The 26,895-nt window shown below is 44.4% G+C and overlaps 2 protein-coding genes across 4 annotated transcripts; one reads left to right on the top strand and one right to left on the bottom strand.

The window, feature by feature from the left end:
* Positions 1-4,691: 4,691 nt before the first annotated feature.
* Positions 4,692-9,581, top strand: LOC136489801 (uncharacterized). Of its 3 annotated transcripts, XM_066486344.1 has the most exons (14): positions 4,692-5,502; positions 6,273-6,615; positions 6,867-6,974; positions 7,056-7,301; positions 7,409-7,612; positions 7,724-7,816; positions 7,886-7,976; positions 8,055-8,395; positions 8,465-8,527; positions 8,598-8,657; positions 8,750-8,833; positions 8,913-9,023; positions 9,117-9,362; positions 9,448-9,581. In XM_066486344.1, exons 4-7 carry the CDS (start codon positions 7,218-7,220, stop codon positions 7,916-7,918), a joined length of 414 nt encoding a protein of 137 aa, XP_066342441.1. In that variant the 5' UTR covers positions 4,692-5,502; positions 6,273-6,615; positions 6,867-6,974; positions 7,056-7,217; the 3' UTR covers positions 7,919-7,976; positions 8,055-8,395; positions 8,465-8,527; positions 8,598-8,657; positions 8,750-8,833; positions 8,913-9,023; positions 9,117-9,362; positions 9,448-9,581. The 3 variants fall into 3 exon arrangements, with proteins under 3 accessions (XP_066342441.1, XP_066342447.1, XP_066342451.1); XM_066486350.1 differs by lacking the exons at positions 4,692-5,502; positions 6,273-6,615; positions 6,867-6,974; positions 7,056-7,301 and having other exon boundaries at positions 7,518-7,612; XM_066486354.1 differs by lacking the exons at positions 4,692-5,502; positions 6,273-6,615; positions 6,867-6,974; positions 7,056-7,301; positions 7,409-7,612 and having other exon boundaries at positions 7,715-7,816.
* A 13,478-nt stretch (positions 9,582-23,059) lies between these two features.
* On the bottom strand, positions 23,060-26,871 carry LOC136489793 (red chlorophyll catabolite reductase-like). Its single transcript, XM_066486340.1, has 2 exons — positions 26,406-26,871; positions 23,060-23,723 (listed from the first exon to the last, which is right to left on the bottom strand). The coding sequence occupies exons 1-2, from the start codon at positions 26,769-26,771 to the stop codon at positions 23,109-23,111; spliced, it is 981 nt and encodes a 326-aa protein (XP_066342437.1). The 5' UTR covers positions 26,772-26,871; the 3' UTR covers positions 23,060-23,108.
* Between the last annotated feature and the right edge of the window lie 24 nt (positions 26,872-26,895).

The raw sequence follows: 26,895 nt of genomic DNA, 5'->3' as shown, positions 1-26,895 counted from the left end.
CCCTCAGGGTACGAATTGCTTAAAAAATTGGCATATACTATTACAAAATTACAAAGGAGGTATCAATGTTCAAAGGATAATACAACTAAGTATCAGCTTATTACTTCAAGAAGTTGTCAAGCTTAGTTATTAAAGCGATAAGCTGCTCATGGAAAAGAAGAAAAAGTTAAACCCCAATGTGACCAATTCATAACTGAAATGGTAACTCCCATAAAAAATTTAGTGACGCATTTCAAAATCTAAACAAAATCAATTCTGAAACACTACTAATTAATGCATTGTGGGTATGCAGAAGAACCAACCAACCTTAAGTCATGGGAAGAAGTCATGACAGAAATACTAAGGCCCTCAAATTATGAAATAGCGATGTTGTCGACATGAAAATAGTACTCTCAAACAAGATTAGTAATGAATTTGCATATCTCAAACAGGGTCTTAAGACATTGCTTTCTCCCTAGTACATTATTAGTAGGATGGAGAATTAGAAGTTAATAGCAGGAGCAAGTCTAATTAAGAAACACCTACTCCAACTACCATCTATCATGCATGATCCCCACATTGTAAAACATGGTTCAATTGCATACAAGCACATTATATGCCATATTGTTTTTTGAATTCACTTAGTTTTGGGGTCAAATTGGGTGTATCCATGTTTTCACGTTATGCAAACAAAAAAATAAGAATGATCCTAGATCATGGAATTTGAGCCATGGACCTTCCTCTTTTTTTTGAGATGACCTAACCATGCAAGAAAACCCATACTAACCACTTTTGAACGATTTGTATCTCCTATTCCAAGAGGAAATAAGTTATTCCATTTTTGTGTAAGAATGTTTTCATATACATACACGCGTGTGTTGCACGTACATATCTACTAGTTGAATCGAACTCACAAACAAAACAGAATTAGAATGCATGGACCCGGCATATGCCTACGGAAGATTGTACAGTAAACATAATAGATATAAAGAAACTGCAGAACAAATAAACAAACAGACCTCCACAATCAAGTATTGGCTCAACGAATCAATCCTATCACACTCGTCGCCCGTCGGCACCACTGGCTCCAAAAAGGACGAGAGGCTGAGTTCCCAACCGCATCGCTGATGCCATGGATCGGAGCCACCTCCTCTGAAGCCGATGATGTCGTCATGGACTCATGGTTGCCGTTGTCTCCTCGGGCAGGCGCTTATGGCCTCGATAGGCACTCGACAGGGTTGTACATCCATGTGGCCATGCCGTAACCTCAGCTTCTAATCTCCTATGCGCTGCCCAGACTCGCGGCAGATCGGGTCTCGGAGCGGTTAGTTTGTTTGAGAGGTCAACAAGATTTGGAAAAGGATTGGATCATTGGAACGAGGGGTTGCTGGGCATGGGTGTAATGATCGGAAGCGCGCGTAGGGTTGCCGCCTTGCCCGATTTTTTATTGGGGGGACGGTGACGCGGGTTCTTTTTTTTTTCTCATTCAGATGGATTCTTTTTTGTTTTTTATTTAAAAAAAAGAGATACATATAAGATCCATACAAGATCGGCAATGCAAGTTTAAAAAAGAAAAAGATCGGCAATGCAAGCTGGGTCTACACGTCAGCCTCATTGACTTGTACACACGCACAAAACAGGCCAAACTCATCCACCCAGAGTAGTAACAACTCAAACACGTAGATGGCGCAGGATAAAATAATTCTACTAGTTCAACACAATCTGAAGATGATTTTACTTAGCGCTGTAGCTTAGAATATGATTCTTTGTGGGATGGAGGTAGTACTGCTATATTACACGGTCGATCTCTAAAATATTTTGTGATTTTAGTCTCTGGTTGCTAAACTATGAAATTGCATATTTTCCTCACTAATGTATATAATGTAATATAAATATCAAAATTTGAGAATTCTGAAACGAAAATTTAGGACTCCAATTTTTCAAATAATAAAAAACTTCTCAGGTGCAAAATCATAGATTGCCATGACAACTACAACTTTGACATAGAACAAGTCAACATTCAATGTACATTGAAATTTCTAAATTTTAAATTTTAAAATCCTAGAAATAAGACAAACATTTGGGAATCTTAATGCTTTAAATAAAAAACTTGTTAAGTGCAAAGTTGCATATCGTATTGAGAAGTACAACTTTTTTATAGACCATGTTAAAATCCGAGGTCATTTGAAAATTGTAAATTTAAAATTTCACAATCTGAGAGCTTAAAATGAAATTTTGGGACTCTAAAAGGCTTCAAATAAAAATTTATCAACAACAAATTTGAAAGATCATGTCAAGCTCCACAATTTTTATATTGGTTGTGTCTCCATCCAGATAGTTTGAAAATTTCAAACATATGAACCCCAAAATCTAAGAATTTTGAAATATTTGGGACTCCAAATTTTTAAATTAAGAAATCGTCAATTACAAAGTCATAGATTGCGTTGAGAACTACAACTTTGGTAAAATATCCTGTCAACGGTCCTATGTATGTTGAAATTTCTAAATTTCTTAGAATTAAAACAAACATTTAGGAATATAAATGACTTTAAATTTGAAACTTGTTAACTACAAAGTTGCAAAATCATATTGAGAACTACAACTTTGGTGTAGGCCATGTTAACATTTGATGTTGTTTAAAAATTCTAAATTTTCAATTTCAAAATTTGAGAGCTTCAAATAATTTTTTGGGACTCTAAAAGGTCTCAAATAAAGAATTTATCAACTACGAAGTTATAGATCATCTCGAGCTCTACAACTTTTATATAGGGTGTGTCTGCATCCAAGATAATTTGAATATTTGATAATTTAAAGTCAGATAAAAAACTTCTCAAGTGCAACGTCATAGACCGCCTTGACAACTACAACTTTGGTAAAGGTCATGTCAATATTTGATGAAGTTTGAAAGTTTTGAATTTCAGAATCTTAGAATTTAAACAAACATTTAGCATTCTATATGACTTTAAATAGAAAAATTTATTAACATCAAAGTAATTCAACATCATATCGAGGTCAACAAATTTTATATAGTGTGTGTGTGTGTCCATTCAAAATAATTCGAAAATTTTAAAAATATGCATCTTAAATCTCATAATTCTAAAATGAATGTTGGGTCTGTACTTTTTAAAATAAAAATTCTCAACTGCAAAGTCATAGATTGGGTTGACAACTACAACTTTGGTATAGATCATGTCAGCATCCAATGGAGTTTGAATTTGTAAATTTTAAATTTCAAATCTTAGAACTAAAACAAACATTGAGGAATATAAATGAATTTAAATCAAAAAAATTGTTGACTACAAAGTTGTTGATCATATTGAGATCTACAACTTTTATGTGGACCATGTTAACATTTGATGTTGTTTAAAAATTTTAAATTCTGAGAGTTAAATTTTTTGTTTTGGGAGTTTAAAAGGTTTCGAATAAAAAATTATCAACTATGATGTTGTAGATCATGTTGAGTTCTACAATTTTATATAGGGTATGTCTCCATCAAAGATAATTTGAAAATTTCAAAAGTAATCCATTTGAGAATTTTGAAATGAATATTTATGACTCTAAATGTTTTGATAAAATAACTAAATCAAATAGACATTCGAACAATAATATGAATCTAAGCTTTTCAATCAGAATTTATATATGAGAATATTTGAATCTATATCCGCATTTGTCCTCAGATCCTTTCTCGTCAAGTCGTCCTCAACTCATGCCAAACATTAGTGTGGGTGTAAACCCGAATTATATTCTTGGCTACCAAGACAAATTTGAATTCAATTCACACTTGGTACAAATTCAATTCAACTCGATGTGATTATATATTATTATAAAATTCGACCTATACAAAGAAATTTAATTGCCAGATTCATAAATATTCAATAATATATTTATCAATCATTTTTGTTTGAAAATATAAGTTTTTTTACAAAATGAATATTTTCCTATGATTACAAATATTTTTTTCTAATTGATGGTTAAGATGACCTTGCTTTTTATTTGCTACTAGATATATGCCCGTGCATTGCACCGCGACCACAAGTTTTTATATTATTATAAGTTTTGACCTAGACAAATAAATTTAATTGCTAGATTCATAAATATTCAATAATATATTTATCAATCAATTTTTGGAAATATAAGTTTTTTTACAAAATGAATATTTTCCTATTATTAGAAATATTTTTTTCTAATCAACGGTTAAGATTACCTTACTTTTTATTTGCCATATCTACAAAAATCACTAGTGCCCGCCTAATCTTCTGACTCGCTTTCAGTTTGCCCGAAGAAATTGAGTTGGTTAACCTCTCCATCTCTGTCATTTTCTACCCACGCCGCCCCACCTCCCGATAGATCCAGGAGTCCTCCACATCATCTGCTGGCCTGCTGCACCCCGGCGCCATCAGAGCAAAGCCACCACCACCACAAGCATCGCGACAAGCATCGCGAAGGGCAGCATGCAGCCAGTGGGTAATTGTCACGCATCCCTTGGCAGAGAAGGGAGAACCACCGTCTCACGAAGGTCTGGGCGCTCCTCCCATATTCATTGATCTGGAAACAGTGTCATTGGTTATATATAGTTAGGTTTTGATTTCTCCCGTGACTTGGTGGGATTGCTCTCCTCCGCGCAGATTGACTTCTCCCAACATACCTTCAATTTGTTGAAGCATTGACGCTCTTTAATTCCCTTCCCTGTTCTAGCATGGCGGCGTCGTGCTGCTGTCTCGCGGCCTGGCACCTTTTCTGCATGCGACTTTGAGTTCCTGCGACCTACGGATCCTGCCATCCCGTTGAATGTCGGTTTTCTACCGGCAGATCAATCTACAAGCATCTCCAATTTGTAGAGCTAATTTTTGTGGAATTTTCGTTCTTCCTTTTTGGGTGCGATTTAGGGCGAATCTATTGAGGGTTTTTGATCGTAGGATATGTGACAAGATATCTTTGTCATCAATCGATTTGATCCCCTCACAGAAACCTTCAATTTGGGAGTTTGGTCAAGGTTTTCCCTTTTCTAAGGTTCCCAGAAACTGGAGATGAATTCTCAATCTTTAATTCTTTATTAGTGTTAGCGGTTAGAGTAGAACACCCATGAGATATGAGATAGTGGTGCCATGGTTTGGATTTCTTTTCCATCGGTCTTGATTTGGTTTGTTTGATGAGGTTTGAAGCAACTCTGCTTCAGTTGCATACTGTGCCATTTCTGAAAACGTCTTCTCCAGAAGATGAAATAGTTTACCTGCTCTTCCTTTCATTGCTCGCCATGCTATTTCCATCTTATCTTAGTTCCCTACAGATGTGCTCCATCCTAGCAGCGGCCACTCCAACATTCCAAGGAGTAGGACACGGACAGCTCATCTCAGTTGTATAGTGCTGCTGCATATAGCTGTCTAGGTGATTTATTTATATTTTTTTTCTCTTGGAAACACTTTTGTGGAGGGGGATTTAGAATTCAGCAGAGGAGAAAGAGGATTAAAAACATTGTAATTTTAGGTCACCGGAGGAGCTGAGCTATTGCACTTCGACAATTAGGTAAGCTGGTAGCAGTGCATCAGTAGCTTATCTGCTCATGGAGTTGCAGCTTTCATTTGCTCGCACAAGCAAGGGCAAAGTGCTAGCATTTTGTCATTCATGTTACAGAATACTCCGAGCAGCAGTTTAATATGCTTTTGTGAAATGTCCTATCATGATGCAGTGGATCCATCTTTTAATAATTTCTGCTTTCATGCTTTTAGTAATTATTTATTCAATACTTGCTAGCTTCTTAGGTTAGCTTTTTGGTGCATGGTTGAAATGGGATAAAACAAAGGGCAGACTTTTCACATTTTATTTATGACATTTGTTTCAGTTCTACTCAGTCTGTGTATACGACTTAGTGCTTGATTGTTTCACTAGTGTCATGGTATGTCCGCCCGTTTATTTAATTCAAGCTAACTCGACACTACTATATATAAAGTTAATTTTCAATCAAGCAAAACAATAATAGTGATTTTCCCTCCTAAATGTTAAGAAAAATAAATTATCATACATGTTAATTTTATATCTTATTTAATGTAAAGAACCTTTTGGACTATTTTTGTTCGTATATATGTGTCATGCTCTAGACCATCCTAAACCATATCACTTTACTTGTTCTCAAGCTCTAAGTTCAAATAACATTACAAATATGCATTTTAGTCAACAAATAACATTACAAATATGCACTTTAGACAAATTGTTACTATTCGGTTATACTTGATTCTTATTTGTGAATTATCCTATGCTTTATTCTTATTTTTCTATTGGTGCTATATTTTATTTAGATTGTGCTACCATGGCGGTGTTTAATTGGACCATAGATCTGGAATGTGATGGGAAAGCTGAAGGACATAAACATGTGCAAAGGGAAATGGATAGAGATGAGATATGCTTTTTCGACTTGATTGATCTGATCGAGGGTTTTGGGTACACATCAGTCGACTATCTATACTACAAGAGAAAAGATAGCTTGGTTGTAATACAACAAGATTCTGATGTGATAGAAATGCTCAACGAGTGTGAGAGTGAAAAGACGATTAATTTGTTTGTGACGAGACAGAGACTAGCCACTTTAATGCCTACCAAGTCCAACAAAGAACCATCCAAATCTAAACCAAAAAAATAAAGGTATTAGAATGAACATATAATTTACTTTTCTATGTATATTTGATTATTCAAGGACAACTATTCCAAGTCATGTTAGTTATCAATGATTTATTTTCATCCAAGATTAGCATATCCAACCCCACTGTGGTATGTGACTTAATAAATACAATCTTGATAGTCTAATACAAATATCTAGTTGTTTAATAAAAAGATTACATATTATTTATTATATTTACTATAAACACGTGTTCATGTCCCCAACATTTGTTTAGCTGGAAGAGGAGGTACAAAGAAAAAGAAAGGATTAAATGTAATGCATACTAAAGCACTATATGCTAACGAGGTTGAGCAGCATGATGATGAGAACCAGAACACATCAGGTACAAATGTAGTTAGATCAATCTCATTCATATGGATTGCATCTTAACCAATTACTATCACTGTCATTCTGTTTTTAATAGGTGATGGTGATGAAGTACTTGGTAAACGAAAGGGGACCGTTTTAACACATGTTTGGGATCTACTTGGAGGAGATCGGATAGTAGTAAGTTGTAATATGTTTGGACAACCCATTGGAAAAGAAGGTGGCCTTTTAGGACAATTTTTGGGCACCATAGGAAGAAATGGTGGTTACTGTCATGTTGGTGCCAAAGATTGGAGAGAAGTTAAGAAAAACGATGCAGAAAACCATAATTCAATTCATCCAGGTTAGCTAAATTTTACAAGACATAATGTTTTTATAAGATTAAGTATATATATGCTTGTTATCATGTCATGAAGTCAAATTCATTCATTAGTGACTTTCTTATTTTAGACAAAGTTCTTATATCCTCATTCATGTGAGAAATGGATATTGAAATCAATTGGAAGAGATTGGAGAAAATACAAGGCAACATTAAAAAAGACACTATTTAATCCAAAGAAGAAAAAGTCTGTTTTGAACAAGCGTTGTCTAGATGATATCGATGAAGATCAATGGAAGTCCCTAGTAAAATATTGGAAGTCTAGTGAAGGACAAGTAAGGCACCATTATTGACGCTATTTGGCTTTTTTTACTATCACTATCTATACCATTATTGATTTTTATATGTATAATGGTTCATTATCTATTAATTTACTTTTCTTGTAGACCCTAAGTGAGAAGGACAAAATAAGTTGTGAAATGAAGAAGACAACACATACAGCCGGTACAAAGAGTTATGCTCGTTGGTCCAAGGACATGGTGAGTCATCTTCTATTTAAAAAATTTATATATGATTCTTTTTACTTTTCCTTTACTGCTATTTTTCAGAGGCAAACTGATCCTGAAAAAATAGCCACATAGAGCAAAGGTTTACCTCGCAACTCACATGAAAAGGGGAAAAGGGATAAATGAACCAGTGGTATGCTACATGCACATGAGAATTTTTACAAATATAAAATTATTTCTATTTTCTAATGTGCGGATTTCTTGCTTGTAGGTTGAATTGGAAAATCTCCTAGACACACCGCCAGAATTAGCACAAAATAGTGAGGGAGGAGTTGCATGGGAAGGTGATGCATTACATCGGGTGTTGGGAGAAGAGAAAGTTGGACAAGCACACGACATGGGATTGCTTCTAGTTCCTAAACAAGTTTATGGTCGAAGAACACACCATTTAAGGACATTAATATAGTTTCACTAGATGGCTCATCATCTGATGTAGAGACTCACATGTTGAAGGAAATAAGGCAACTCAAAGAGCATTCTAGAATGCAAGACAAAGTTATTGAAGAACTAAAAAACAATCAATGGCACCATGAGAACCAAGAAGCAACAATGGTAACAATGTACATTTTAATTTGTAACTTCATATTGAAATGTGTTACTCAAACTTTATTTCTTTTCCAGGGAAATTGTACTAGGAGTGATCATTACAATTCTCAGAATCAAGCGGTGCTTTCTAAAAGAAAGGTATTTTCTCTATTTTCCATGTTTTCACCTAATTTAGTCTTTTCGCTTTAATATTGTTTCAATTTTTTAGAGAGTTCACTGTGTTGCACCCAACCAGAATAATGGATTCCTTGAACACAGGGATGAATTGGTAAAGTCACTTTCTTGTGAATTTAATACTATTTTATTCACAAAGGATTTTTTTATATTAACTCATGCTACTGTCTTTTTTCTCTTTACTAGAATAAAGAAACATGTGAGTCTAAATATAGTGATGATGATGGTCTACTTTTATCCACCAGAAGTAAAACAACAAAGAAACAAAAGGTATCTATGAACCACACTTTGCTATATTTATAGAGGAATTTTTGTCTTAATATTTTATACTTCATTTTATATGTGTAAGGGTCATCATGGAGGGCCTGGAGAGATTATGACCATTGCACACCAGGAGGTGGCTCATGACAAGGTTACATGCAACAAGCGTTAAGCACCTAAACAACTTCTTGTAATGAAGGTAGATGAACATAATACACTTGTTCTAATTGCATGATCTTGATGTACAACTAAGGGTTGTTGGTCACTAAGAGATTATGCCAAATTAATGTAGGTTGGGTCCATGGTGCTACTAATGACTTCAAAATATCCTAATAAGGCTAATGTGGCCTATGTAACTCTCTTGAGCACTGATCCGAAAGTCATTGTTGGTGGAGTTAAGACAGGAAGTCAATTCTACAAAGTGTGTATCGATCATGCTATAGCAAAAGATGAGCCATTAGTAAGGCCTAGGCTTGGGTGCAACAATATTGGTGATGCTCAAGCCAAAGGAGTCTCAATTGCTTGGCCTTCGATGTTTGTATGTTCAAACTAGCTTTCTTAACTTACATTATTGTACATATGTGGCCTAATTTGTAATCTTACAACTTATATTTTCTTGACAGGTTCAAATGATTAATGGTAGAATTCCTACATCGATGTGTACAAAGAATAATGGAAGAAGAAGCAATGAACTTTATGAATCATAGCTAGTTCTTGAATTTTTCTTTCTAGTATGGACTATGTGTGTTTGCTCTCTAGAGCCATATCGTTATGTACAAATACTATGATTTAATCTGAACAAGCATTATGTTTGAAATCATCCTACTATATGTGGGTCTTGTTATGATTATTGAAATTTGTGGTTTTTGTGATTTTGCAATGTGTCATGTTTGTGTGATTCTATAATAATCCATGTGCCACATATATTGGCAAAACAAATATTTGTTTCCTAATCTGAATATGTTACAATAGATATAAACAAGTGTCACAAACCATGTGTTCCTTTGGTCCATACTGTGCTCTACCAGAATGTAGAAGTGTTACTAGAACTAAAAAAAGTGTTACAACAGACAATCACTATAACACTAGGCAAATGTCCCATAGATAAATAAATGTGTTACAAACTATGTATTCCACCATAATGTGAAATGTTACTAGAGAAAAAAAGTGTTATAGCAAAAATCATTGTAATACTAGACAAATGTTCCTATAGACAAGTACATGTGTTACAATAAACCAGTCTATAGTAACATGGCCAATTGGAACACAAAAAAATATGTTACTAAGAGAGCTAGTAACACTTTTTTCAACCTATAGTAACACAAGTTGGTGTTACTGTATCCCTGTGCTATTGTAGTGGGTGGGTCCCTTAGATCAGTCTAACTAGGGGCAATATTGTTTTTTCAATGGGCTAGAATGTTCTCCGTAGCTCTTTTCCGTGAAAAAAGAGTAACAAAATACATCAAGAGTGGCATAGAGGGGATGTTTTTTTTGCAGTAATTAATAAGAAAATTCATCAATTTCAATAACACATGGAAGTCATAAGGTGTCGTGTTCATAAACCCGGGGTCCCTCGTGGACCGACTTCCCAACAAAGGCTTGGCCCAAACAGACAACGCACAACTCATGGGCCAGCCCAAGTACCTAAATGATAGGCCAGAGGAGCAATCCAATCACCGACCGAAAGGCCTGGCCGAGGAGGAATGACACCTGTTTCCAACTCTGACCCACCTCTCTGTCCGAAGCGCTCGCTTCGGTCTCTAGCCCGCCTCCGGACAGCCTCTCCGACCGAAAGGCCTGGCCAGACACCACTTCCGACTCCGACCCACGTCTTCGACCGGGGATGCACCAAACCCCTGCTCACTGCTCTTCTCTGACTGGCACGATCAGAGCCGACTAGGACCAACCGACCGAGGACGCCCGCTCGGTAAGGACCAGGAAATGGACGGGCAAAAGTAAGGTAGGGTGCACAAGTTAAACCGAAATACCAGGGACCGTACCCTATACACCTGCAAAAACAGTACTCTATGACATCCTTGGCACGACAGAACTCTAAGCAGTGTTGTAGGCATAGATATTTTCCCCTACAGTATTGTGGGTGCTATTAACTCCCATACGGTAAGGCTCCCCCACATGCCTCTGGGCATCAACAGTGTTGTGGGCGCCGGCATTTACCATACCAGGCAAACATGGTAAAACCCCTTGCAAGCCTACAGGTATCAACAGTGTGGCAGGCACCGACGTCTACCATACCCAAAGAAGACAACACAACCTCCCACGTGCATTTGATATTCAACAGTATTGTGGGCACCTACCATCATCCTATACCCACCGGCGTGGGCAACAAGGCTTAGTAGCATATGTACTCTCTCCCTCTCACTTGTAAGGATATCCCCTTCATCTTTAAAAGGGGGTGCGCTCTCTCCCAACATGTAGATTCATAAGATCGATCAAGTTCACTAGTACACAACAGCAGAACCTCCAGGTTCAAACCACGAGCACATGCTCAAACATTTAGCGCATAGCGGGGCTCCCGTCACTCTTAACCCTTCTGACCAGACCTCTTGTACCCCCCATCTTTCCCTTCCTGTTTGTAACCCCACTACAAACTTCGAGCACCTAGGCTCAGGAATAAAGTCACCGACTGACTCAAACTAGACGTAGGGCATGTTGCCTGAACCAGTATAAACCCTGTGTCATTGAGTGTTAGGCCACCTCCGATCACAACTTATGGCAAAACTACAAATATTTATGTGTTGATCACTTTCTGCACCGACAATTGGCGCTGTCCATGGGGAAGACGCTATACATTCAACACTTTTTGGTCATTGGATGGCCCACTTTTCCGCGACCTTCGCCATGGTAGGCTCAAGCGATACTACTCGCTTTGGCTCACTGGAGTTTCCCGCACTCCCACCAGTTGGGATGTGGGTTCCACCTATTTTTTAGCTGTCTCAGGCCTTCCTCTCCAGAAGTCTGGACTTCATCACCAACCGGCTCGGCATACTACACCTCCGTGAGGAGGCACTCGTTCTGGCACCCATCGGAGGGGCGCCCTCCATTGGCTTTGGGACACATGACGACTACAATGATGAGGCATCTGCGCTTCATTCCGAGCAAACTTGCTACTCAAACCCTGCTATGAGTAATATGCATACTGATATTTACTCTCTATTTACTATCTCCCGCCGATTATCCAGAGGGATCGTATTGACCGCACCACAAATACCGTATGATCAGTTCCTCTACGGCCTCATGTCCCCCACGGATGCGTGCTCTCAAGGGCTCCGAAGGACATTGGTGCCATCCCCTCTCATATCCGAATTCATGGGAATGGCGAGCTATGCTCCTACCATTTTCCACAAACTCCTGAATGATGAGGGTGAGAGCGATGGCTCCAGCATCAGCAATGTGGCACCTAGCCACCGTCTATCCCGAGAGTGTGCTATGGCGGACGCTCTAAGACAGCCGCCTGTGGTTGCGGAGTCTGTGCAGACTCACACCCCTCTAGACCTGCATGTGGGGGGCCTCGTGTTTGCGCAAGAGCATGCCGAGGAACTATGACAATGGTGGTAGAACCAGCCACCACCCACCCTGGTGTTCTCGGTGCGGCACGTTGCGCCCCATGCACATGACCTGGCGGGCAGTGCCTAGGGTCGCGCCCGCTAGGTCCAACACGACATCATGAACAAGGGGAACAATCCCCCACAGTTTGCTTGGGCTAGCCAGAACATTGCTGTTGCGACAATGCTTCTATGCGGCGTTCCCGAGCCCATCGACCCCCAGGAGCGGGCGGTCTACCAGAACCTCTGGGTGCTGGTAGAAGCCATCACCATTCAACAGGCAGAAAGCTCCACATCGCGACTCTGACATGTGCCCTCTCTCCCCACCGGGGGAGTGGGGACGCACCAGACAGATTGCTCCATCTGCTCACCGCTATAGCTCACCCTGGGCATTCAGTTAACCGAAACCGTTCGGTTTGATTCCTTGGTTCTTTATAAAATTCGGTTAGTAGAAAACTAGAACCGATCGGTTAGATAGAAAACTTGGAACAGAGGAAATTTGGTCTTGGTTAGTTCAGTTCGGTTTTGGTTAGAACCGAACTAACCTAACCATACATTACATTAGCGAAATAGAAGGGAAGAAAAGGAGAAAAATGAAAACTGAGCCATACATTACATGAGCCATGCAGTTTGGTTCTTTTGCTATTGGGCCAATATGTACAGATTCGGTTCTTTAGTTCTGTTCAGTTAACTGAGGTCTAGAACCGAATTACCCGATATTATTTCGGTTCCTGAGAATTGGGAACTAAACTAGGAACCAAAATTTTTGGTTTCGATTAATTTGGTTTTGGTTCTAGTTATTTCGGTTCCATTCTTGGTTATTTTTGCCCAGGCTCAGCTACAGCCACCAAGTGCGGCACAAGAGGTAGCGGCCGCACCACGGTCCGACCTGGCACCTACTCTACACCGATCGCTAGTACGCGAATGACCCGGTCCACACCAAGACGCTCGCAGCATCATCAGCAACCGGCATTAGGCCCGACATGATGATGACATCCACCAGGTGGCAATGAGGGCAGGTAACACGGGTCTCGGCCGAACCATCGAGGGTAGCGGTGAAACGTGCCCCAGGCATGGTCGCTAGCCAGATGACCAGAGTCCTAGACCTGAGGGCCTGGGACCATAGGCCTTTGACTAGCTTATCCAGGGAGTGCCGTTTCCACAACGCTTTCGACCGTCCACCAACATCACCAAGTACACTAGGGAGACAAACCCTGGTATTTGGCTCAAAGATTTTCGGCTCGCATGCTGAGCCAGAGGGGTGGATGATGACTATTTCATCATTTAGTATCTCCCCATCTGCATGGGGGAACATGTTCGGGCATGGCTTGAATTCCTCCCACACGACAGCATCCACGACTGGGCGGACCTCAAGAGGGTCTTCGTCGGAAATTTCCAAGGGACGTATGTCCGCCCTGAAAACTCCTAGGACCTCAAGAGCTGTCAGTAGGAGCCCAGCAAGTCCATATAGGATTACATCCATAGGTTCTCCCAATGATGCAACTCCCTCCTTGATGGCGTCGATGTGGACGTCATCAGCGCATTCCTCTCTAGGATGACCTACGAGTCCCTGATCCATAAGCTTGGCTACCTAAAGCCCCGTACCACCCTCAACGCCATGCACATCCCCTGGTTGGAACTCTGCCTTATGGGCTCTCCCTTCCATGGGGTGATCCCAGGAGTGTAGGCATACCCACTCAAGCAAATTGACCTATCCGTCATGTTTGGCAACCAAGCCAACTTCCACTCGGAGGTCCTCACCTTCGAAGTGGTGGACTTTCCAGGGTCCTACCATGCCATCTTGGGACAGCCATGCTATGCCAAATTTATGGCAATCCCCAACTACACCTACCTCAAGCTAAAGATGCTGGGGCCGAATGGCCTCATCACCGTGAGCAGCGCCTTTTTGCATGCCTTCACGTGCGATCATGAGCATTTTGAGCTCACCACCGCGGTCATCAACTTGTCTGAGCTTCCACGACTTAGGGAGTCGTTGACCCAGCAGTCCTAGACTACAACAAACCAAACTCCTCGATGGCCTTCCACCTGCTCGAGGAAACCAAGGCGGTGGGAATCGACCCCACCGACCCAACCAAAATGGTGCAGATCAGGACCCAGCTCCTAGCCAAATAGGAATGCGAGCTCATTGATTTTCTGCACGCTAATCGTGATGTCTTCGCATGGAAGCCATCCAACATGCCGGGCATACCGTGGGACGTTGCTGAGCATGCATTGTGCCTCATCCTAGGCTCAAAGCCTGCTAAGCAACGCCTGCACCATTTCGACAATGAAGGGCATAAGGCCATAGGCGAAGAAATCGCCAAACTTTTGGTAGCCATATTTATTAGAGAGGTATTCCACTTTGACTGGCTTGCCAACCCCGTTCTTGTTAAAAAGAAGACCGGGAAATGGAGAATGTGTGTTGATTATACTGGCCTCAACAAAGCATGTCCAAAGGATCACTTTCCTTTGTCGTGCATAGACCAGATAGTTGACTCCACCTCGGGTTGCGAGATCCACTCCTTTCTAGATGCTTACTCAGGCTATCACCAGATCGCGATGAAAGAGTCTGATCAGCTCGCAACCTTGTTCATCACCTCGTATGGTTCATACTGCTATGTAACCATGCCTTTCGGCCTAAAAACGCTGGTGCCACCTACCAAAGGTGCATGCAGCAATGCTTCGCTGACCAAATCAACCCGCTCGATCAGCCTGATCAAGCCGAGCGGCCAAGAACAACGATCGCCATCTATGTTGATGACATAGTGGTCAAAGCAACTCAAGCTTGTGACCTGATCGTAAACTTGGCCACAATGTTCGTAAACCTCTGAAGGTTCAACATCAGATTGAATCTCGAGAAATGTGTTTTCGGGGTTCCAAAGGGGAAGCTGCTAGGATACATTGTGTTCGAGTGTGGTATCGAGGCCAACCCCAAAAAAATAATGACCATTTCCAACATGGGCCCCATACGCAATGTCAAGGGCGTGCAAAGGCACACTAGCTGTCTGGCCACTCTAAGTTGGTTCATCTCTCGGCTTAGTGAACGAGGGATGCCACTCTACAAGCTCCTCAAAAAGATGGATGCCTTCATCTGTACTAAGGAAGCTCAGCAGGATCTAGAGTGCCTCAAAGTGTCCCTGATGTTGGCCTTGATCCTCATCACTCCTGAACAAGGAGAACCCCTCCTCCTCTAGTCACGGCCAGCAACCATGTGGTAAGCGCCGCCCTAGTCGTCGAAAGGGAGGAACCAGGACACCACCTTATGGTCCAGTGGCCCATATACTTTGTTGGGGAGGTACTCATCGACACCAAGGTCCTATACCCCTAGGTGTAGAAACTCATGCACGTCGTGCTGATGGCAACCTAGAAGCTCCTGCACTACTTCATCGACCATGAAGTCGCGGTCGTCACTTCATACTCGCTTGGAGACATCATCCACAACCACGATGCCATGGGATGGATCTCCAAGTGACCGCTTGAACTCATGGGCAATAACATCAGGTATATCCCTAGTACCGCCATTAAGTCTCAAGCTCTCGCGGATTTTGTTGCCGAATGGACGGAGGTCCAGCTACCGACCCTAGACGTCACCCATGAGTACTAGATAATGTACTTCAATGGGTCTGTCATGGCACCCAGATCAGGGGCTAGAGTGGTTCTGATCTCCCCAGACAAGAGTAGGCTCCACTATGCCATCCACCTCCACTTTTCAACCCCAAACAACACCACGGAGTACGAGGCCCTCCTCAACGGACTATGCATCACCATCGAACTTGGTGCTACATGACTCTACATTCGTGGCGACTTGAAGCTAGTCGTCGATTAGGTCATGAAGGAGTCCTCCTACAAAAGCCCCCTCATGGAGGCATACTGCCAAGAGGTGCGCAAGCTCAAGGACAAATTCCAAGGAATCAAGCTGCATCACGTCCCCCGAAAGGACAACGATGCCACCGATTTTCTCACAAAATTGGCCACCAGGTGGGATCCGTCCCTGAGCGGGGTCTTCATCAACGATGTCCACAAGTCATCCACCTGTGTCCTAGAAGGTCCGATCTAGACACACCCCAATGCCAAGCCGGTGCCCAGGGGCTCCAACCCCAATGCTAAGCCAGCGCTCGGGGGCTCTACCCCAGTGCCTCTATGACAATGTCACCCGCTGATGTTGTCGTATTGGCACTCAATCAAACTAACTGGCGAGCGCTGCTACTCACCTACCTCCTTAAGGGGGTTCTTCCACCTGAAAGGTCTAAAGCCCGATGGATCACTCGACATGCCAAGACCTTCGTCGCACTTGGTGATGAACTCTACAGATGGAGTCCATCGGGGGTGCTCATGAAGTGCATCCCCACCAATCAGGGGAAGCAGCTCCTTCTCGAGGTCTATGCCAGGATCTACGGACATCACGCGGTCCCGAGGTTACCGGTCGGAAAAGCCTTTCACCAAGGTTTTTACTGGCCCACCGCACTACGAGACATAGAGGAGGTTGTCCGCAGGTGTGAGGGATGCCAATTTTATGCTCGGCAAACTCATTTGCTGGCACAGGAACTTCAAACCATCCCCATCACCTGGCCATTCATGGTCTAGGGCCTCGATATGGTAGGACCCCTCAAAAAGGGCCCAAGCGGCTTCACTCACCTACTTGTAGTAGTTGACAAGTTCACCAAGTGGATAGAGGCCAAGCCCATCACCAACATCCGCTCGGAAGAGGCGGTCAAATTCTTCCTCAACATCATCTACCGGTTCAGTGTTCTGAACTATATCATCACTGACCATGGGACTAACTTCACCAAAAAGAAGTTCCTAGACTTTAGTAATGGATACGGCATCAGGGTCAGCTGGGCCTCGGTCGGACACCCACGTACTAATGGTCAGGTCGAGCGTGCAAATGGCATGGTCCTCCAAGTACTTAAGCCACGCATCTTTGACCGACTCAACAAGTATGCTGGGCGATGGGTTGTAGAGGTCCTAGCGATCCTCTAGAGCTTGAGAATGACCCCAAACCGATCCATAGGGTTCACACCCTTCTTCCTGGCCTACGGAGCTGAAGCAATACTGCCCTCTGACCTCGACCATGGCGCCCCAAGAGTGAAGGCTTTCAACCATGACCGAGCCACAGAGGCTCAGCAAGATGTAGTCGACCTGCTCGAGGAGGCCCACAAGACGACCGTCATCTACTCTACTCGCTACCAGCGAACTCTCCGTAGGTACCATGAAAGGAAGATCAGAGGGAGAATCCTCGAAGTCGGCGATCTCGTACTCAGGAGGACCTAGTCAATGAAAGAAAAACACAAACTCTCTCCACCATGGGAAGGACCCTATAAGGTAACTGAAGTGATCCAACCGGGCGGCTACTGACTGGAGGACGACAACAGCAACGTTTGCACCAACACTTGGAACATTGAACAGCTATGTCGTTTTTCCCCTAAATTTGGTCTTACCGCTTTTTAGTCAAACACTTGCTCTTGGAAAGCATCCTAGCCCAAAAACTTTTAGCCCGAGTCGCTCGGGGGCTCCATGAGGGTACAATACTAAATACTACCTCTATTTTTTACTATAACAATACTAAATACTACCTCTCTTTTTTACTATAACATGGTAACAACCTTTAGCCTGTTCGCTTGCTCGTAAATGATCGTAAATTTCCAGCCGGGAACAGCGTTTTTCTCTCACACCAAACCAGCCAACAGTAAATAATCAACGATACGATACGGCCTCCCGAACAGGCTGCTTGTCCCCGAATAGAAGAGCATTCCATTCCTTTGATTACCCTATGTAACTTTGTTCTTACTCCTAACCGGACGCACCCCGCCATGACCTACAGTTACAAGCAGCCGAGCCTCGCGGGCCATGCCTAGGTTCTTAAATGCTGCAGTCTATGGAACGAATGGGCAGGTGCGACAAAGAAAGGACAAAAACAAAAGCTATGCTAGGATAAAAACAAGGAACGGATAGTGATTCTATCACAAAACAGAACTGATGTATTCATTGATACAAAAAACTGTTCACACGGGGACTCACCCACAAACTCAACTATTACATTTTCTAAACTACTTCACTCCAAATACTACTGTGTTCGCTCGACTACATCGCCTGACGCCAAAGGAGAGGCCATGGCACACACCACCAGACATAACCACCGCCATAAGGGCCTCGCCCGGTTCTGCTCCCTCGACTTCGGCGAGCGCAATGGGTACCTCAAGGGACCCGCCTGGTTCCACTCTCTCGAGTTCGGTGAGCGCAATGGGTACCTCAAGGGTATCGCACCCATAGATGCTCAGCAGAAGAACATGGAGCTCCTGACCTTCTCATGCAGTCAAGGCAGCTCCTGGGTAGGGACACAGCCACCGAGGTATGGCCACCATGGCTGGAAGAGATCTCATCAAACTTTATGCACTGGCCAACCTAAGTAGCTGCAGGCACAAAACCCTCAACCAGCACGATCCTAGGCAACTTCCCCTCTAACAAGGCTCGCCCGGTGAAGATCCATAGGAAAAAATAAACACACAGATTCATCCCGAAAAAGGCCTCATAGATGAATCCAGCGCGCCACCTCCTTCGGTGGAAGCCACCCCTTCTTAGGCAAAGACAGCCAGCGCTGCCTCAGGCAGCCTCTAGCTCAACATCGTGCTCTAGATTCACGAAAGGATCTGTAAGTCCCCCCTCACTTACCCTCTCTCTCACTTAGGAACTGCCGCAGCATACAGGCACTCTCGGTGAGGAGGAAGAAGAAGGAGAGGCAATAGTTGGAGAACAGGTAAAGGACTATGATGAAAAGCCCTCTCCCTCCCCCTATTTAAAGAGGAAACATGATAGCTAAAGAAGGGCTAATGATTAGAGCAAAAAACTATCACCCTTGCCCCATTCAATGTAGATGGGAAACGATGGGATGCGCCCTGACCGATGGGATGCATACTGACCGACAGAACGACGCTTGGTCAGACGGGACATGGCTTGGGTATGGCCCACCACCACCGCACGCTGGGCGTAGGCACCAAAGTGCCACCACTCATAGGTGGCCCTTCGCCTTCCCAGGTTGTACTTGAAAAACCCAATCAACGGGATCTCCGCCAGGAGAGACCATCAGACTTCCTAAGTCGATCGAACGGCTCAGGAAACATCAAGAGATAGGTAAGGAGCAAAGGGACGCCCCATGAAGGTCATGCTGGCTCCGTCATGAACGATGAGCATGGGTCCTGATCGGACATCTCTGATTGGAGCTCTTCAAACCCTGTCACTCGAGTCATCAAGGTAACCTTACCAACCCCCACTATTTCTTTATAATCATTCATACATCCATACACGCATTCATTCCATACGCTCGTGCCCCAAATGATTTGGGCTCTGAATCCCCCGAGGGCTCAGGAACTAAGGCATCGCACATGCGGTGAAATGCATCACAACGCTCCATGTTGCGTCACGAAGCAGCAGTTGCCTCATTCAAACATGAGCAATGACCGACCGGGGTTCGAAGGCTGGCCCACAAAGGGCTCGAGGCCGCCTCGCATCAAATAGAGCTAGGGAAGAAAACACAGATGAGCCCCATGTGGCCCTAGCCTAGTCTACCCCGAAGCAGATAGGGTCATCTCAACGTTCTCGTTGGATCCTAAACCTCTGGCAAACCCATAGAATCTCCATCGAAGGGGAGGCCAGCGGGCCACCCGAGTCGGTCTCCAAAACGACCCAGGCATCTATTGGGTTGTAGGTAAAGGAGCAGTGGAATGTCACAAGAGGGTAATGCTGACACCGTCACGAATTATGGACCCGGATTCCACTCGATCATACCCGTTAGCGAGCTCACCAAGCGCGTCACTCGAGCCCGAGCGATCGAGGCAAGCGACAAAGCTCAACCCCTTCGGTTGTGAGAATCCAAGGATGGGGTAACACACGCAACTCAAACCGACCCCTACCAAGGCCCAACGGGGCTTGGGGGCTCAAGACACCAAAACACCTGGGTCTACGACCCCGAACTCATCCAATCCCTCTGCTATGCTTCGACTGCACACCAAACACCTAGGTCTACAACCCCAAACTCGTCCCATCCCTTGGCTATGCTTTGACTGTACACCAAACAACTAGGTCTACGACCCTAAACTCGTCCCATCCCTCAGCTACGCTTCGACTGCACACCAAACGCCTAGGTCTACAACCCCAAACTTGTCCCATCCCTCGGCTACACTTCGACTGCACACCAAACGCCTGGGTTTGCGACCTCGACCTTGCCCCATCCCTTGGCTACGCCTTGACTGCACACCAAAACGCCTGGGTCTACGACCCCGAACTCGCCCCATCAGGATCCACGAGCTCCGTCTCGCCCGATCCCTAAACTAACTACCTCGATCCCATGGCACGCACCGATGCTAGGATCCATGACTCCATCTCGCCTAATCCCATGGCGCGCACTGACGCCAAGATCCATGACTCTAACTCGCTCGATCCCATGGCGTGCACCGACGCCAGGATCCACGACTCCAACTCGCCCGATCCCATGATGCGCACCGACGCCAAGATCCATGACTCCAACTCATCTGATCCCACGGTGCGCACCGATCCCAGGATCCACGATTCCAACTCGCCCGATCCCACAGCGCACACCGGTGCGTTGGTTGACGACTTCGTCTCGACTAAAAAACACGCACACACGCCCACTGACAAAACCCCCCAGACGATTCTGCTCGAATCACCCGGGGGCTCGGGGGGCTACACCCACGGGTGTGCTCGCGCGCACCCGCTGATGAAACAAAAAACTTCCCCCACTGGCAACACAAAAAAACCCCAGACGATTTTATCCGAATCGTCCGGGGGTTCAGGGGCTACACCCGCGGGTGCGCTCGCGCGCAACTGTCGTTAAGACAAAAATCCCCCAGATGATTCTACCCGAATCGCCTGGGGGCTCGAGGGCTCCTGTCGGGTTCATAAACCCGGGGTCCCTCATAGACCGGCTTCCCAAGTACCTAAACAACCCAAGCATGGGCCGGCCCAAGTACCTAAACGGCTGGCCAGAGGGGCGATCCAATCTCCGACCAAAAGACCTGGCCGAGGAGGAAAGGCACCCGTTTCTGACTCCGGCCTACCTCTCTGACCGGAGCGCTCGCTTCGGTCTCCAGCCCACCTTCGGACAGCCTCTCCGACCGGAAGGCCTGGCCAAACACCGCTTCTGACTTTGACCCGTGTCTCCGACCGGGGATGCGCCAAACCCCTGCTCACTGCTCTTCTCCGACTGGCGCGATCAGAGCCGACTGGGACCAACCGACCGGGGACGCCCGCTCGGTAAGGACCAGGAAATAGATGGAGAAAGTAAGGCAGGGCTCACAAGTCAAACTGAAATACCGGGGACCGTACCCTGTACACCTGCAGAAATAGTACTCTGCGACCTCCTTGGCATGACAGAACTCCAAGCACTGTTGTAGGCGCCGACATTTTCCCCTACAGTATTGTGGACACCATTAACTCCCATACGATAAGTCTCCCCCACATGTCTATGGACATCAACATGTTGTGGGCGCCGACATTTACCGTAACAGGCGAACATGGTAAAACCCCTTGCATGCCTCTAGGTATTAACAGTATTATGGGCGCCTACTATCATCATGTACCCGCCGGTATGGGCAATAAGGCTTAGTAGCATATGCACTCTCCCCCTCTCACTTGTAAGGCCATCCCATTCATCTATAAAAGGGGATGCGCTCTCTCTCAACATATAGATTCATTAGATCGATCAAGTTCACGAGTACACAATAGCAGAACCTTCAGGTTCAAACCACGAGCACATGCTCAAACATTTAGCGCATAATGGGGCTCCCGTCACTCTCCGCCCTTTCAACCGGAGTCCGACCGGATCTCTTGTACCCCTATTTTTCTCCTTTCCGTTTGTAACCCCACTGTAAACTTCGAGAACTTGGGCTCAGGAATAAAGTCACCGACCGACTCAAACTAGATGTAGGGCACGTTGTCTGAACCAGTATAAACCCTGTGTCATTGAGTGCTAGGCCATCTCCGATCACAACGTACGGCAAAACTATAAATATTTACGTATTGGTCACTTTCTGCACCGACATAAGGCATCTAGTGGCGCGAGAATTGGCTCATATAAACAGTACCCCCACTGTTCCAAAACTGGTCGTTTTACAAAAAAAAAAACAAATTGGTCTAGATGTCAACTCACCATGATAATAACCCTGTTTATTAGACATCGCCTAAAGAAAGATTGGTGGTCAGCTAGATAATTGACTTAGTTAATTGTGTATAGAGCTAATTAAGGTGTTTGCATGCAACCACGTGAATGAGAATTGAGCAAACAGAAGAAAGATGACCGGTTGAGTTGATATACTTTGCGCAAACTCTACTACGCGATCGTCATGTACTATAGATCCTTGGCAGTAGACTGACCCGGAGGTGAGGCGGCACAGCGCCTCAGCTGCCATGGTGGTGGAGGCGACAGCGAGCGGGGTCGCACGCTCGCATTAGAGCGCGGCCTGTCGCGGGATAACTGTGTTCTATACTTTGACGGTTTGACCTCACTAGTTGTCCAAATGCTACATTGACAAGTTCTGTGGGATAAAGTTTGAATAAAAGTTCTATTTTTTTGGACGAATGGAGTATCCTAGCACACAGAAATTACGTGGATCTCACTAGTTACGTACAGGAAGGCGAAAGTGAGGTTTAAAATCTGAGCTGGAGCCAAAAGAACAGAATTAATGATTATAGTGTATTGCAGTATTACATTATGGCCCACGAAAGGCCTTGTCGATTTCAGCCACTACCCTATCAGACACATGCTTGTCAAATATCTTGGGTAGGTTGGCAGACAGGTTAAGCTTCACCGATGTGGTTGAGATCATCTTGTCCCTCGCCACCAAGCTCTCCTTCTCCGTCTCTTCCATCTCCACGACACTCCCCGCACACTTTTGGAGCCAGACATCAAGAAGCTCCACGGCGGACTGTGCAAGCTGGCCCCGCACAATCTCCTCAAGCACGGCCTCCTTACCCTCCCCGCACTGGACGTCCACGACGACCGCCGTTGGTGACCACAGGCTCCGGACCAGCAGCGACGGCGAGACATACGGCCGGACCTGAGGGATCTTCTCGATGTTGATACGATGAGCGTCGACGCCGGTCGCGCCGTAGTACTTGTCGATGTAGTCCGGGTGGACCGGGAGGTCCCTGCGCGGGAAGAGGTCGAGGAGGACGACGAGGGAGGACGGGCCGCCTTGGATGAGCTCCATGAGGAAATGTGGCGCGTCGGTGGTGCCGTTGAGGAACACGACGAGAGAGGTGATGTCGATGGCGCCACCGGTCGGGAGTGCGCGGTGGAACCAGGCTTCCAGCATGAAGTCGATCTGCACAGAGAGAGCATGACTTTAACAAGGGAGCAAGAGCCTGTTTGGTTGCTATCGTCAGACAACAAACCTTGACCACCAGAAACTAAAAATTAATGGCCTAGATTGCTGACCAAGTAAACTTCCATAAGCAAACGACGGTGTTCGGACCTCGGGGCAGTGGTGCCTTAGCGGTGATGGCAGCATGCATGATTGGCGATCGAGTGGGGATGGCGGTGTGCGCAGCGAGAGAAGGCGGTGGCTGTGGCGTGCGGGCCTAGCGAGGGGTGGCGACGACGAGCTACAAACACAATAAGTTAGGAGGAGGGAGGCCGGATCCGGCAAGGAGAATGCCAAATCTGGTGGCGCACAGTGGTGGAAGGGTGGTGGCAGCTACGACTGGTACAATTTTTCTTTTTTGTTTTTGTTTTTGGAAATATACATCACTATCCCATGGAAGCCGCCGCACGGCGGCACTCCTTCGCGACGCAGCAGCGGCGCTCCTTCGTGACATTGCGGCGGAGCCATGACGGTGCTCCCTCACGGGGCCACGGAAGCAGCGACGGCACGGAGACGTGGGCCTCAGACTGGCCCGCCCTGCTCTGCATACCGTGCTTGGACCACGAAGCCCTCTTTGGCATACAGTCCGGCCCGAAAATTAGCCTCGCGTGTCGAGCTTGGGCCAATGTCTAAACACGAAGCTCTCTTCGGCTCGACAAGCGGCCCGTTTGGCCATCTATAAGTGTGATAGTGCCACTGCCAGAAAAATATGTAGTCCAGTGAGGCGTTAGCCAAAGGTGGTTTGGTGAATTTGAGTTGTTATCTTTTCATCCCAAAAAAGAAGATACCGTTAATTTAAGCTGCTAGAGTATCTCTAGGAGTTTGATTTAGTTTACTTGCTAAACTAATAGATCTAGCAAGTTAACAACAGAAATAGGAAACTTAAATTTTATCGTTCTCCAATAGTCTCCTATAATAGCTTTCTAAATAATTTTACATTCGGAACCCTAAACTATTTCTAACCAATCAAACCTTTTTTTAATGGTTACCTTTATTTTCTTAATTTAACAGCTTAAATTCATGGTATCTTCTTTGCCTCTTATAGCCTTCCCAGCTGGAACCCTTTAGTTTCTTAATTTGTTCATGCGTCCAATTTACTCCGACCTCCCGAGAAAAACACCACATGGGGAGCGGATATAGAGTTTCTCTCATCTATGAAAACTTACATAGTTAAAGAGGATATTTAGCAACTTTTTTTTCTCAGAAGCTCTTTTACCAAATTGGTGAAGGGCACTTCTTGCCCTTTTTACTAAAAAAATCAAAATAGGGAGTTATTTTACAAAACTCGTGACGATGCTCTTATCTTTTCTAAACTTTTCATTATAAGTTTCAAATATAAATTATATTAAAATTTTACTTTCACTTAAATTATAATATAATAAACAAAAAGAAGTGCAGAAACATAAAAAAACTAAAATTCAAACAACACTTAAACATTTTTTTTAAAAATCAAATAAATGTCAATAATGAAATTAATGCATCTAACCTCACTAGAAATGCTAACAAATAAAAGATAAAATAAAAAATGTGAACAAAAAAGTAAATAATTGAAATATCAAAACTAATAGGTTAATTACTATGCATTTGGTCCTTATACTCACTTCAAAGAATTCCTTATATACTCACTTCAAAGAATTTCTTATCTGATATATACCATTATGAAAAGTATTTTTAGAAGTGGATATTTTTTATTAAGTGAGGCAGGCAGGTCGACCATCTAATTCAAATGGCCTCTGTTAATGAGTTATTTACATAGACGTCCATCTAGAATCGATTTCTAGAGACCCTTGATAGAGGCAGTTGCAATAAATAAATAATTTTATAGTAGTCTGTGGTGCCATGTTTTTCTCTCTTTTATTTACGATTTCAGGGACACCCCACCATTAATCAGTTCGTAATGGGCCAGGTCCGGTTGCTATATTCTAGGCAACCAATCAATGGTTCGCTCCATCTCTGGGGCCTGGGTGTGACTAGGCTGAATCCTACTACAAGCTAGGGCATGTATGGTTTCTACAGTACCTTATAAAATTCCTGTCACATCGAATGTTTAAACATATGCATGAAGTATTAAATATAAACTAGTTATAAAACTAATTGCACAACTTGCGACTAATTTGCGAGACGAATCTTTTAAGCCTAATTAGTCCATGATTTGATAACGTGGTGCTACAGTAATATATATGCTAATGACGGATTAATTAGGCTTAAAAAATTCGTCTCGTAAATTAGCCTCCATTTATGTAATTGATTTTATAATTAATTTATATTTAATGCTTCTTATTATTATCTAAACATTCGATATGACATAAATTTTAGGAGCGAATAAAGAACCAAGCACCACTAGTCTCGCCTTGTCATCTCGTTGCATCTGCATGCATGTAGTCCCGCCACAAAATAAAAAATATGTGAGCACTGGTGCACCGTTGTTGGTGCATGCATGATTACTTGTTTGAAATTGTTATAGTCTCCGACGCTGTTTCGAACCTAATTTAAAACTAAACCTAATGAGAGTAGCTAATTTTGAAATCTACTTCAACAGAAAAAAAAAAAGAACAAAATGTAATCGTAGCAATTTCGAAAGTCAGCTAAACCACGAGCTTTTTTGTCGAAAAACAAATACGACTGCACCGGAATGAAGCGTACCGAGGAGCCAGGCGCGCCCCCGTGAACGTCGACGGATCCGAGCGCGGCCCCCGGCACGGCGGCATCCCCGAACCAGGCCACGTCCGCGGGCACCTCCGAGGGTAGCAGCCGCGGGCCGAGACGTGCCTCCATCTGGTGCGCCAGCGCCAGCATCACCTCCCTGTGCGCCAGCCGCGGCATGCGGGACACCGCAGCCTCCCTCCTGGACGCCGCCGTCGCCGCGCACAGTGTCGGCGACAGCGCCTTGCGGCGGAGTGGGCGGAGATGAGTGGAATGGCTATGGGGGAGGAGTACTGGTGCCGGCGGCGACGAGAACCGGCGGCGGCGGTATTGGTGGCTGATGCACGGCGCGGGAAGCGTAGCCATATATGTATATACCGTCCCCCGGCACGGGTGGATCGATCGGGTACGCGCGCGACGACAGTCGACACCCGCCGCGCCGCCGTGCGCTGCTGCAACAGAAGTGGTGCTTACACTACACTAGACTCGC

The sequence above is a fragment of the Miscanthus floridulus genome, chromosome 1 (assembly GCF_019320115.1).
Source record: "Miscanthus floridulus cultivar M001 chromosome 1, ASM1932011v1, whole genome shotgun sequence".
NCBI classification, from domain to species: domain Eukaryota; kingdom Viridiplantae; phylum Streptophyta; class Magnoliopsida; order Poales; family Poaceae; genus Miscanthus; species Miscanthus floridulus.
Note: the sequence above shows the minus strand (reverse complement) of the source record. Positions and strands in the feature narration are given on the sequence as shown.

What these genes read in the sequence shown, in the direction of transcription:
- LOC136489801 (XM_066486344.1), top strand. Translation starts at nt 7,218, where the DNA reads ATGGTGGTTACTGTCATGTTGGTGCCAAAGATTGGAGAGAAGTTAAGA. An exon ending in CCATAATTCAATTCATCCAG is followed by an intron (nt 7,302 to 7,408) that starts GTTAGCTAAATT and finishes TTCTTATTTTAG; the next exon opens with ACAAAGTTCTTATATCCTCA. An exon ending in CTCGTTGGTCCAAGGACATG is followed by an intron (nt 7,817 to 7,885) that starts GTGAGTCATCTT and finishes GCTATTTTTCAG; the next exon opens with AGGCAAACTGATCCTGAAAA.
- LOC136489793 (XM_066486340.1), bottom strand. Translation starts at nt 26,771, where the DNA reads ATGGCTACGCTTCCCGCGCCGTGCATCAGCCACCAATACCGCCGCCGC. An exon ending in GGGGCGCGCCTGGCTCCTCG is followed by an intron (nt 23,724 to 26,405) that starts GTACGCTTCATT and finishes CTCTCTGTGCAG; the next exon opens with ATCGACTTCATGCTGGAAGC.